Source organism: Sardina pilchardus, chromosome 1 (assembly GCF_963854185.1).
Source record: "Sardina pilchardus chromosome 1, fSarPil1.1, whole genome shotgun sequence".
Classification (NCBI taxonomy): domain Eukaryota; kingdom Metazoa; phylum Chordata; class Actinopteri; order Clupeiformes; family Clupeidae; genus Sardina; species Sardina pilchardus.
Window position 1 is genome coordinate 30,946,353 of NC_084994.1, and position 12,994 is coordinate 30,959,346.

Sequence of the window (12,994 nt, forward strand, 5' to 3'; positions counted from 1 at the left end):
TACCGTAATTTCCCAACTATTAGCCGCGGCTTACATTGATTTTGCAAAATGTCTTCAGCCATGAGGTTAATAGACGGGGGCAGTTACTGTGGTATTAATATGGTTTTGTTTCTTTTAATTTGCATAAAACACTGTCCTGTGGCTTATGAATGCGGCTAATACACAGGAAATTACTGTATTATTGTTATAAAGTAAACATTCCTTCTCAAGCACATTGAAAAGTAAGTTAAAAGTAGACTCACATCTTTCAGTGCCTCTGCATCCAGAGGTTTTCTTGTCTGCACCACTGCGATAGATGCATTTCCAGTTGTGAAGTTCAGTTCCAGGAACTCGAGGTGGGAAGGATACCTGTATGGCTCCAGCACGATGGTGTCATTTGCTGGAACCCCTCTCATCACATCGATGTTCCCTGTCAGACAGGTCAAAGCGGCCAGACTAAACAGTCAGTCACACTTATAGCCTAATCAACACATTTCATCTGATTTAATATCATTGTTTAGCCTGTAGCCTACAGTATACCAGACGAATCTTAGAGTGCATTTGAATTTCCTGGAACCCCTCTCACAACATCGATGTTCCCTGTCAGTCAGGTCAAAGCAGCCAGACTAAACAGTCAGTCACACTTTATATTAATGGTAGCCTAATCAATACATTTCATCAGGTCAAAGCGGCCAGACAAAACCCGTTGCCATTGACAGCGGTCATTATATACAGTAGGCTACTTTACAGTGGTCATTATAGAGATTTAACAGACTTCCGACCGTTGGGAAGTGAGTGGAACTTTCTGCAGCACCCTGAAGAGCCATGTAATAACTTAGGTTTAATTTCACGCCTGGTTACGCCCCTTGTACATTAGAAAGGAAATGAGTGGGGGCTAGACCCAATTCTCAATTGGTTAGCAGCACTGATGTCAGCTAACACTTTGCAACTGAACATGCAAAAGTAAACATCTGTTTTGATTTAAGACAAGTCAGTATTTTATCTACCATGGCAAGCCAGTTGCTGTTTTATTACTTTGTTAAGTGTTTTATTGCCTTGGTAGTGTTCTATATTATCTTATGTTCTGTGATTGACTTTACCTGTGTATCCTTCATCTTGTTCCCCCAAAAAATCATTTGTCCCTGTTTTACAGTTTATCATGGAAGCTGAAAAAAAAAACATGCAACACATCAAAACATATAACAAATCACACAACAAAAGTGTTCCACACATATGAAAGCTGACAAATAGCCATTTAACTGCAAACATTTTCTTAATTGTTAATTTAGCACATCAATACACATAATTATTCATGATAAACACCACAGCATCTGACCTCAGGCTCAACATCATGGACGCTTTTCTGGTGATGACGGAATACTAAATGTACTCACTTCCTAGCGGGTAACAGACAGTACTGCAGAAACTGCAGCTTACAACAAGAGCAATCCATATCCAGCCAACCATCCTGATAGCCTGATACTGCACGTCCCTCGATCAAGTTTCAAAGCCGAATGCATAAACGACAGCAGTGGCTCAGAGCTCACTGGGCATGAATGTAAAAGCCACTGACTTGCTCTTTACCACGGATAGTATCTCTGCAACCTTCCCTAGGTGCACTAGACCTATTATAGTGTGTGACGGCAACAGATAAGCTTGTACCGTGCTCACACTCTATACTTTTTTACAACAGTGATGGTAGCATGTCTTTATAACATTCCAGCCCGCAGTAGTCCTTTACGGGAAGCAGTTCAAGGGTCATACTGACATGATAAAAAAAATTGAAAGAGTTGCACAATAAATGTTTTATAATTGCCTCAATAATGTCGTTATGCCAGGCACAGATAGTCCGCACATTCCTAATCTGACGGTAATTTGCTTGCTTGCTACAATGAATTACAACCTAGAGCTTGAGATAAAACACCTTTATAGACAAATCAGTGATCACATCAAAAAACGTTGTTTGTAGAATGGTATGTCTCCAATATTACAAATCTGCAAACACATGCTGGGCTTTTTTAGTGTTTGCAAAGAAATTGCATCTGTATAGTAGGCCTAGTAGATTTCAGGACAGCGGCATCATGTGAAGAGCAGGAACAGAGAGGGAGCTAGATCAGTTGCAGAGATGAACAAGGTGTGGAAGGTTCTGATAGGATACTCAGCTTTTTAAGTTTGCTCATGACATTTTCAAGTTTCAGTAACTTAATACGCATCTGTTGTTAGACGAAAGCAAGACTGTTAGTTGAAAATCCATATATTAGTAAGTTGAGACAGCTTTTGTCTTTTTCAGTTTGACAGACTCCTTAAATTAAGTTGTCGACTCACCTACATGTAGCCTACATGTAACAAAGTTACATGTTTTATGTTGAAAATGTTCTTTATTTTAAGTGTTATCTGAACCCCCTGAATAGTTTTTTTAGAGTGCATTTGTTTGCATCACTTTGCAACAAGAAGTAGTAACTGTTCCAACCTTCCAAATTGCATGATGCAAAATTGTAAAAGCATGTATTTATTTTTAAATAACAACTTAATCTGTTAATGGACAGTAGTGAGAAGTGTTACTCCAGTTTTGAGTGAGAAGGCACACACAGAGGTATAAAGGGCAAGGGATTGCAACATAGTGGTTCAATCAAAACATTATAGTAACCCCAGCAACAGTAAAGGTTTTGGTACACCATATCAAATTGCAGTAAGGTACAGGCAGTAGATTACTTAGTCTGCCAAAACTCTATTTGTATCCCTTCCAACATAGACACAATGATGACTCACTTTGAAGCTACGCAAACTGACAAATGTCGGTCTATATGAGGCATTATGAGTGTTGTCATTGTGTGGGCTCTGTTTATTTGCACAACATTACATTGTAAATATTATGTAAACAAAATAAACAAACAACCTTTATACACTTTTGTTTTTGCCCCCATTGATCATGAGCTGAACTCAAAGATCTATGTACAAAAAAGGCCAATTTCTCTCAAATATTGCTCACAAATCTGTCTAAATCTGTTATGAACACTTCTCCTTTGCCGAGATAATCTATCCACACATCACAGGTGTGGCTTATCAAGATGCTGATTACACAGCGTGATTAAAAGGCCACTCTAAACTACGCAGTTCCATCACACAGCACAAGTTTCGAGGGTGTGTGTACAGTAATTGCCATGCTGACTGCAGGGATGTCCACCAGAGATGCCTGTGAATTGAATGTTCATTTCTCTTTGAGCCGTCTCCGTCATGGGTGAGCGGTTTGCTGATGTCAGCGTTGTGGATCGAGTGGTGCATGGTGTCGGTGGGGTCATGGTATGGGCAGGCGTGTGCTATGCACAACGAGCACATGTGCATTTTATTAATGGTATTTTGAATATGCAGAGATACCGTGACGAGATCCTGATGCCCATTGATATGCCATTCATCCACCTCACCTCATGCAGCATGATAATCCACGGTCCCATGTTGCAAGTTGCACAAGTCCTGCAAGCTGGAAACATCCCAGTTCTTGAGTGGCCAACAAATCCAGCAGACATATCACCCATTGAGCATGTTTGGGATGCCCTTGATCAAAGATCATTAAGGGCGGAGCAAGCCACTTCCTGGAACCCATGTTAAAAAGCTAGGTGGCCCCGGCTGTGGTGCGGCTGGCTGGGGTACCTGCACCGTATGCAGACGACCCGAGATCTTTCCGGATCCGGATCGAGAAAAAAAAAGATGCTGTATTGGGCTCCAGAACACGCAAATAGTGCCACCATCTTGGTGGGGACAACAAACACTGCAGGCCTATGGAGAAACAGGTATCTCTGAATGGAAATCAGACAGGTGTCTCTGATTACCGGGACTTGTTTTTCATAATGCTGCATTCCAGACAACTTGGAGGTCAGAGGTCGGACTTCAGTTCCAACCTTGAAGTTGGAATAGATCGATTTGCCCCAAGTTCGGAGGCCTCAAGTGCCATTCCATTGTACATTTTCCCAGTAGGTGGTCAGAATTCTTGATCTCCGAGGTGGAATTAAATTGGTCGATTCCAACTACTATAGGAAATACGTGACTTCTGGAAAGCAGCAATAGATGGAGCAGTACGTTTTTTCCCCCCAGCACAATAGCGGCCGCCTTTACGCATGGCACCTAATAGAACTCCATGGACATGCGGCTTCTAGCTTTCTAAATTGAGCAAAACTTTAAAGTGGCCTTTTATTGTGGCCAGCCTATGGCACACCTGCACAGTAATCATGCTGTGTAATCAACATCTTGATATGCCACACCTGTGAGGTGGATGAATTATCTCAGCAAAGGAGAAGTGCTAACACAGATTTAAGACAGATTTGTGAACAACATTTGAGAGAAGGCCTTTGGTGTATATAAAGAAAGTATTGGATCTTTGGGGTTCAGCTCATGATAAAGGGGGGCAAAAACAAAAGTGTTGCATGTATCATTTTGTGACTCATCTCATTATAAATCAAGCTGAGCAATATAGGTCATAACACCACCAGGACTGAATGTTCATGTGCATTCCCTGATAAGAGCTCATTAGGTTTACTCTAAACATTCAGTATCGAATTCCAGAGGCTGTTGACTGAATAAGCAGAATTGCTTTGGTCAGTCTCTGCTGGCCTTTTGTTGAAACATGGTGGCCATATTGCCCCCTTCTCCCATAATGTTTGTGTTCTATGAAATCTATATTCAATTTAATATGCTTAAATAGCATAATAGATCCTCCCAAATCCTACAGTTATCAGCTTTAACCTAATAATTCCAAGGACATCTCCTAAGACCAATATTAAATGTTCCGTATTCTGAAACAATCAGGGCCCTTTCTAACATGAAGGATGAGTGTGGACAGAGGCGCCCCCAAGGGGTAGCCTCAAATTTTCTGGGCTCAACAGCATAAATAATTAGTTAATACTAAGACTTATTCATCATTGGCCTACTGTAAACTCTATGGACATGTAAATGTGTCATTTAGTTCAGCATTAATTAGCTGACTCAATATTTTTTTATGTAGCCTAATCTTAAAACACATTTGCTATTGGCTATGGCATCATTTCCCAACCATGGGTCGGGACCCTGTGTGGAGGCGCCTGAAATTCGAATGGAGTCGGCTGAAATATCATTATGGGTCCCAGCTCATGTAATGTTTGGAAATAAAACGGTTGATAAATTGGCCAAGGAAGCAAGCTGTTAAAAAGGAAATTATAGATGTTGATATACATTTATCTAAGGGGGAAGGTAAAAGTATTGTATGGCAACAATTCTGGGAGCAAGAAAATAAAGGAAGGCACCTATTTTAATTACATTACATAGTAGAGTGACTGATGCAATTACTGTTTCTAAAAGAGGAAAGCTTAGTCGTAAGGAACAGGTTATTATTTCTAGATTAAGAATTGGCCATACATGTCTGAATAACACCTTATTTGTTCTAGGAAAACATCAGAATGGCTTGTGTCATGGAACCAGATGGTGCAGCATGTTTTGATTTTTTGTAGGAAATATAACCGCCAAAGACAAGACCTACTAAGAGAATTGAGGGAAATTGGTTTGGAATCAGTGTCTCTAAATAATATTTTAGAAGTAGGATCAAGTTGGAGGGGAAAACGCAATCTGATTTTTAAAGGACACTGTATTGTTTAGCTTTAGCAGAATATAGTGCAATATGGCGTTAGTACCATAGATGGCAGCATTGCTACTCTTTGGATGTCGGCTGCCGTAAAATCCCAAAGAAGAAGAGGAAGAAGAAATACAGCCTATCAGCTGCAGATAGCCTAGTTTTCACCTCACAGGCTCTTGTATCGAGATATAATATTTCCTAATCTGTGCAGTTTATGCACATTTCGCAAACTTTTCTTGCGACAGTTGTCAAGGGACTGTTATTCCCAATGTGTCAAACACGTGTCAAAGGTAGGTTTTTTTTGTTGTGTTGGAACGCTTCAGTTACGCCTCTGGTGTAGCTCCCCTGTGGCTATTGTGTATCCAATCGTGCGCGCTCACTTAAAAATGAATTAGGTTAGGTGTTCGTTAAGTTATAACCGGCCACTTTGCTAGGTTGTTTGACTAGGCTATATTCATACTGATTGGAATGGTTGTATTACGACGAGCTTTTGGTTGATATCTCTTAACCCATCTTCACCACCAACTTCATTCTACAAAGCAGTCTAGCCTACTTTAGGGATCAAACAAGTGTGTTGATAGTTGGCTATGTGTCGTTCATGAAGTCTTGACTAGCTGCTAGCCTACTTAACTTAAACCGACGTTGAATAATTCATGATTGCAAGGAGTGTGCTGCAGTCAAAACAAGAAACAAAATGACTGGCTAGGCATGTTCAGCCCATAGAAAGTGCACAATGGCATTTGTCCCTCATAAATCCCGCCATCATAACCTGCATCACGTTTCTTTCAAACTCAGTTCCTCTATCCTCCTTGCGCCTCTGGGTTCCACCGCTGAGGTTACTGTCAGCGTTCCTGTGGCAGGTGGCGGCGAAGCGGCAAGTCACGTACTACACCAGGCTGGAGGAGTTTACCTCAGTCGTTTTGGAGACTGTTCCACGCCTACTGAGTCCTAAGGAAAGAGTTGAACTGCTCCTTGGCTTGAGAGCTAAGGTGAGCGAAAGCAGAATATTCATGGTTTGTTATGGTCTCTACTCTCTACTAAACAAACATGGACACAACCTTTGTTTTTGCTCCTATTTTTCACTCTGTAACACTTCTGTTCTGTTTTCTGTTCAAGTATGTGTTTGGTATTATGAACACTTTACTTATACATTCAGATCATAGTCCGCCATAGTGGATATTCCTGTAGTCAGTATGCCAGTTGTATACTCCCTTCAGAGTTGTGTGATAAAACTGCACATTTTAGAGTCGACTTTTATTGTGATGTCCAAGGGATATTTAGGAATATTAATCAGCATCTTTGGATATGTCGCGGGTGTCTGTGAATGTTAACACATTTGACACACAAAAAAACGGAAAGAAGTAAACCTTTTGTATGCAGAAAACCCTTTAACTTAAATGGATTGTATTGACATAATTTAAATGGTATTCATTTGCATTGTTTTCTTCAGTAAAGTATTGGTTTATGTTTTTGTTACATCCAAACATATGTTTGTGCAGTTTATTTTAGATTTATGCCGCAAGCTTCCATCAGTGACTCTCAAGGCAATGCAGCCACACTTGAACAAATTTTCAAAGATTGCTGAGTCCGTCTCCATTGTTGGGGTAAGGAATCCATGAGGCCACCAGGCAGGCTGGCCTAGTCACACAGACTTAAATTGCTACAACAGACCATAAAGGTTTATCATCACTCTTTTAACATGTTGTCTCTGCTGTTGTAATGTATTTCAAAAAGAGTGAACGTACAACCATAGATGCTGCTGTGAGAGGCTTTGTGGAGCTCGTCAAAACCCTTCTGCAGAGTTCCACAGACAGGGACCATTTCTTTCAGGTGAGTGAACTGGTGACTGTCGGAATCCAGCACACTGTCCATTACGCATGCCAAACATTTATTCACAACGTTTCTTTCATAGACCTTCCTCAGGTCAAAATTCACCTGAGGAAGGTCTATGACCGAAAAGTTGTGAATAAATGTTTGGCATGTGTAATGGAAAGTGTGTGGGATTTTCTCTTTAAAGTATAACTGGTGACCGCTACCTATTCCAACGCACCTGTCCCCATAAAAGAGGTGTGCAAAAGCGCTTTTTAACTAAGAAATCTTCCAGAATGTCCAGAAATCTTTGACAAAAGCATCTGCAAGGATAACATCATGTTCTGGACTGAGATAAAACCGTTCTTAAAACACATCATGGAATTTTATCTATAATCATCAAGCTTGCTTCTTTGTGAACTTATGCATTTTGGATAGCATATAAGCCAATATATTTATGAGTGTGGTTTTGTAACAGCTGTAAAATACAGCATAGAACATGGAACTAGAAGCCGCTTTCAGACAGACGCGTATTTCCGCAATGTTCACAGACTTTTTACGGTATGTTTTTTTTTTTTGTTGTGCTGTCTGAATGCATATGTCCGTATATCTACTACCGGAACTTTTCCTGCTGCTGACCTAGTAAGTTTGCCTTTATGTTGCCACCACAGCTGCTATGTGACTGCAATCGCGAAAAAATTCCGCACTTGTAAGTGATGATAGAGGGAAGTATTAGGCCTACGTGTAGTTAAAGCGCCCTAATGCCACAGAACAGTTTTGCATCTCTCTAACACGCTGCTGGTAATGCAGCAAGGCTGTAGCCCCCACCATACTCCCGGTGTAAAAACTACACTCTTCCGCTGTCAGGCATGCACAGCTGACAGCGCGGCTGCATTTATTAGGCGTCATTATCTGCCCGGCGAACCAAAGCCCAAATAGATGAACAACAGGTTGCCGTATACATTCCGCATACATTCCATATGCTTTGTGTCTGAATGTCCGCTATTGTCGTATGTGGAATGTGGCAAGCAATTATCGCAGAATGTGTGGAAAATCTGTCTGAAAGCGGCTAGATAGTGAATTGATTGGACGTTGAATATGTATTTTCTTCTGTTTCAGGATATCTACCCATTGCATTATGGTGCCACATATGACACAGCACTTCAGATACTTGTGTGGAAATTCCTCAGCAGACTGGAACTGTTACTGCCCGTGCCCAACTTCCACATGGTACGGAGGCAGTTTTTTTTTTTCATTTGTTTTTAAAGTCTCCTTTTGATTTAGTATCAATCTTCCATAGTGACACAATGACTATGTTTCCATGCACACCATATTCTGATCAAGGACCATATTCTGGTTATGGTTATATTCAGATTAAGATTTTGTCCAACAAAATGTGAATGATCCCGTTGACGTGTTCATCAGCATTTTCCAAATAAACCAGGACTTCGCTGTAGAAGTAGGCCAAGTATCTGTATCATCTCAAGATGTAGGGTCTGATTATTCACCATAGCAGGGCTCAATCGGAGGGGTGGGATAAACGGTTGTCTTTCAAATTCCCTCTCCACACAATAGGATAGTGCTAAACGAGTCATCTTCTTGTTTTCAAGTAGCAGGATGCTTAATAGTGATTGGCCTGAGAGAACAGAGAAGTTACCTCAAGGCAGCTCGCAAGCCAACGGAGAGTTGCTAGACTACCTTGGCATCAAATTAGATTTGCTGCCGCTAGGGGCGTCTAGATTTCTAGGCTAGACACTCCTAGTTCTAAATGAAATCATAATATGATGTGCATGGAGTTGTAGTCATTGACAGTAGGGCAACATTGTTTTTGTTCATACTGTCATTGACAATGCAATGGTTATCATATTATTGTATTGTGACACTTCACATGGCACCAAGTTCTCTCTGGTTGAAGTTGCAGGCAGCCACTTGGTTTGATAAAGACCCCTCACTCTTGGAGGATTCTCTACAATTGGTTTATGACACTAAGAAAGTTCAACATTTGTTGCTGCAGTTCAAAGATTGTTCACACTTGACCCCTGGTGAGCATATTATCCATACAATTTCATTCATATGCGTAACATTTCATTCATAATTGACTGTGCACGTCTCTTTAGAATAAGGTTGAATGGTAAATAAATATTATTTCCTGTTTTATTTTCTTTTAACAGAAAGCTCGCCTTCACCGATTTTGGGAAACACTGTTTTCTCAACATTATCTGTCCCTGTCACTGTTAAGACCATTCACCCCTGTGAACACCGTGAGCAATGTTTGCTGACTGCTCATGACAGCCATGAGTCTAAGGATGGGGCAGATACACTTGAAGACCCGAATGAGGAGGGCGGATTAGGAGATGTGGAGGGGGCAGATGAACAGAGAGATGTGGATGAAGAAGATATACATGAGGATGAAGAAGGTAGACGTGCGGTTGAAGAAGGTAGACCTGTGGATGACGAAGATATTCAGGAGGACGACAAAGGTAGATGTGAGGATGACGAAGATAGACATACGGATGAAAAAGGTAGACCTGAGGATGACGAAGATAGACCTGAGGATGAAGGAGATAGACGTACGAATGAAGAGGGTAGATGTGAGGAGGATCATGATCCACAGAGGAACCTTAATCAAGGCAGGCAGAAAAATGTGGAGGAGACAGTTCTGCATGATCAGAAAGCGAGAAGCGAGAAGGATCAACATAATGGTGAGAACTTGTTGACAGAGTAAATGCTTACTTGTGATATAACTCAAAGCTAAAAACCATGCCGAAGTGCTATATCCAAGTACTTTCATTAGAACTGTAATTGGCTTATTGTTATTCGATTTATCTATACTCAATCAAAACAACACAACTGCACTGGTATTGATATTACCTGAAATACACAGTTGAATGAAGTGACTTATTAATGTTATCAAAATGGATTTATAGTGTTTTGGGAAAGAGCTCTTATATATTAGCATATTTAACATGGTTTTGTTATGTAGGTGACGTACGTGATTGTGAGAGACTTGTAAGCAGCAGGAGTGAGCAAGAGGACCTGGCATCCTCAAGAGAAGAGTCTGGGGAGAAGAGAAGAGTTTCATCAAATAGGCCCCTGCATCACAAATGCCCCGAATGCGGCAAAGTTTTTAATCATAAACATGACCTTACCAGGCATTGGACCATTCACACGGGTGAGAAACCTTTTCTCTGCTCTCTCTGTGGCAAGAGGTTCAGAGTGAAGACCGTTTTGGAAAGTCATATACGTGTGCATACAGGTGAACGACCCTTCTGCTGTTCAGTCTGTGGGAAGAGGTTCACCCAGAGGGCAGCCTGGAAATTGCATGCGCGGGTGCACACTAGAGAGAGACCATACTTGTGTTCTTTCTGCGGCAAGAGTTTCCCTTACTTGGGGCAATTGAACAGTCACAAACGCATTCACACAGGAGAGTGTCCTTTCAAGTGTGAGCTCTGTGGGAAAGAGTTCCGGGACTCTGGGAAGCTGACCAGCCACAGAGTCGTCCACACAAAGGAGAAACCATATAGTTGCTCCGTGTGCTCTAAACGTTTTTCCACGTCTTCCATAAGGCAAAGACATATGCGAGTACATACAGGGGAGAAACCCCATGAGTGTCTGGTATGTGGAAAACGATTTTCACAGCAATACAATGTGAGAATACATCAACGTGTTCATAGATGATATCCTAAAATCTGAAACTTGCAGTAGATACAGTACAACAGTGTGTCCTAACAACGCCCCTTAGCTGTTGGATAATCAGTGGAACCTACGCTCTCTCGGGGCTTATTGTTTAATTGTAATGGTGAGGCCATTCACCTGTAAATGTCAGCCCAGATAGCATTAAATATCCCAAACTAAGTTTGGCGATTGTACACAAACTGTCAAAGGAAAATCAAAAGAATTGTGGCACTCATCTACAAGAATGATCAGTGGCTACACAGACGGTGCCTGTTCTCATCCAAATGTGAAGGGATATGACCTAGTGCCAGTTATCTCAACCCTAGATTGCATGGCTATCCAGACAGATATTTATAAAAGTGTTCTTAACTCTTATGTAAAATACTGAATACTTGTAAGGAGGACTCCTGATCCCATGCTTTTTGCAGGGCAAGAGAGCATTTTATAATGTCAGCGTTTTCTCTGACATTTCTTCCAGTTTTTCCAAAGTACCATACTTAACAGACCAGTTTGTAACTAGATGTAACTTTTCATCACAGTTTTGATGGTGGTTGACGGCACAGTTTACATATGAATATTCCAATTGACATTGCATTCAGAATACTTTATTACATTTTTTAAAATCATATTACAACATACTTTACATCATTTTTCTTGATGTAGTTGATGTGTTACATTTGTTTGTGTGTGTGTCTTGGGTCTTGCTGATTATATTGGGGCAATTGTAATTCAATACAAACGCCTGAACTCAATTGTTTTCACTGCATGAGGAAAAGGCACCCTCACCATTCCCTGCTCACCTTTGCTTGCAGCTGTGTTGTGTACCATGAGCTAAAGTCATGGCAAAAAGAAGTGAAGCTCATTTGATTGATTCTATACCAGAATTAGTTGGATCAAAACCGCCATCTGTTAGAATGTCACTTCACCATCATCTAAATCTCAGAGAGACTATACCTTAGTCTTCTGCTATAATCAGAGATAGGGGACTGAAAACTTTTTTTGAGATTGCCGTCATGTCAGTGTTTCTCTGATTTCAATAAAATGTAGTTCATTTGCAGGAACTTTTAATATTACTTGCATATCACAATAACGGCGCATATCTTAACAGGCAATTTTGCACATGATTGAGCTACCTCTAAATATATACTTTTCTAATTTTGAAGTTAAAAGGAACAGTTTGAGTAGTTAAGACACTACTGGCTAGGTATGATGGATCATGAGAGCTACAGTAACTGTCTTATGTGAATCCGAGGAAGACCAAAGGAATGTTATTCGCCATGCATGACAAAATAAGACCAAAAAAAAAAAAAGATGCAAGACGTGTGTGAACGCGAGGCAAGTATTCCTACAGCACTTCTTCAGCACATGTGAAGGGTAGCTGCCCCTCATGGGCTAAAGCTTGTACGTACTGTACAGTACTAAATATGTGCTTTAGTGACACACCTGGGTAAATTAACTCGGTATGTGGTAAACCTCCTAATAGAAGAGCTGTATGGCTTCATTCTCCTCACAAAACAATGCCACAGGGCTCTTATTGTAGGAGGTTTACCACTTACTCTGAGTTCACTTAACCGGGTTCGTTACAGGTCTACAGGGTACCATACCAACCTGACTGCAATACGGTTGACTTGTTGATCACAACATTTAAAACAAATGGTACATAAGGTCACATTTTTGTAAAACCAGTCATCTTGTTATAATATACAGTATTAAATCCTTAGGAGACACCTTTTCTGTATCCGCTTTGTAAAAGCAACTTCCCCCTAAATTCTGTTTCTCCTTTGGAAGAAGGGAACACTCTTCCTGTAACTTTAACATCAAAGTCCAAAGAGTCTAAAAAAGCACAAAATTACTGTATCTAATCTCTGCTCCTGCACCTCCCACTGGGCCTGCTCTTCTCCCTGGGCAACTTGCTCTTACTCTTCCTCATCC

At 40.8% G+C, this 12,994-nt stretch overlaps 1 protein-coding gene across 2 annotated transcripts; it reads left to right on the top strand.

Moving 5' to 3' along the window:
* The first annotated feature begins 5,725 nt into the window (after positions 1-5,725).
* Positions 5,726-12,123, top strand: LOC134088071 (zinc finger protein 3 homolog). 2 transcript variants are annotated; one of them, XM_062541995.1, is made up of 8 exons: positions 5,726-5,868; positions 6,374-6,591; positions 7,078-7,182; positions 7,313-7,408; positions 8,507-8,617; positions 9,303-9,429; positions 9,559-10,089; positions 10,371-12,123. In XM_062541995.1, exons 1-8 carry the CDS (start codon positions 5,793-5,795, stop codon positions 11,063-11,065), a joined length of 1,959 nt encoding a protein of 652 aa, XP_062397979.1. In that variant the 5' UTR covers positions 5,726-5,792; the 3' UTR covers positions 11,066-12,123. The 2 variants fall into 2 exon arrangements, with proteins under 2 accessions (XP_062397979.1, XP_062397988.1); XM_062542004.1 differs by having other exon boundaries at positions 6,374-6,567.
* The last annotated feature ends 871 nt before the right edge of the window (positions 12,124-12,994 follow it).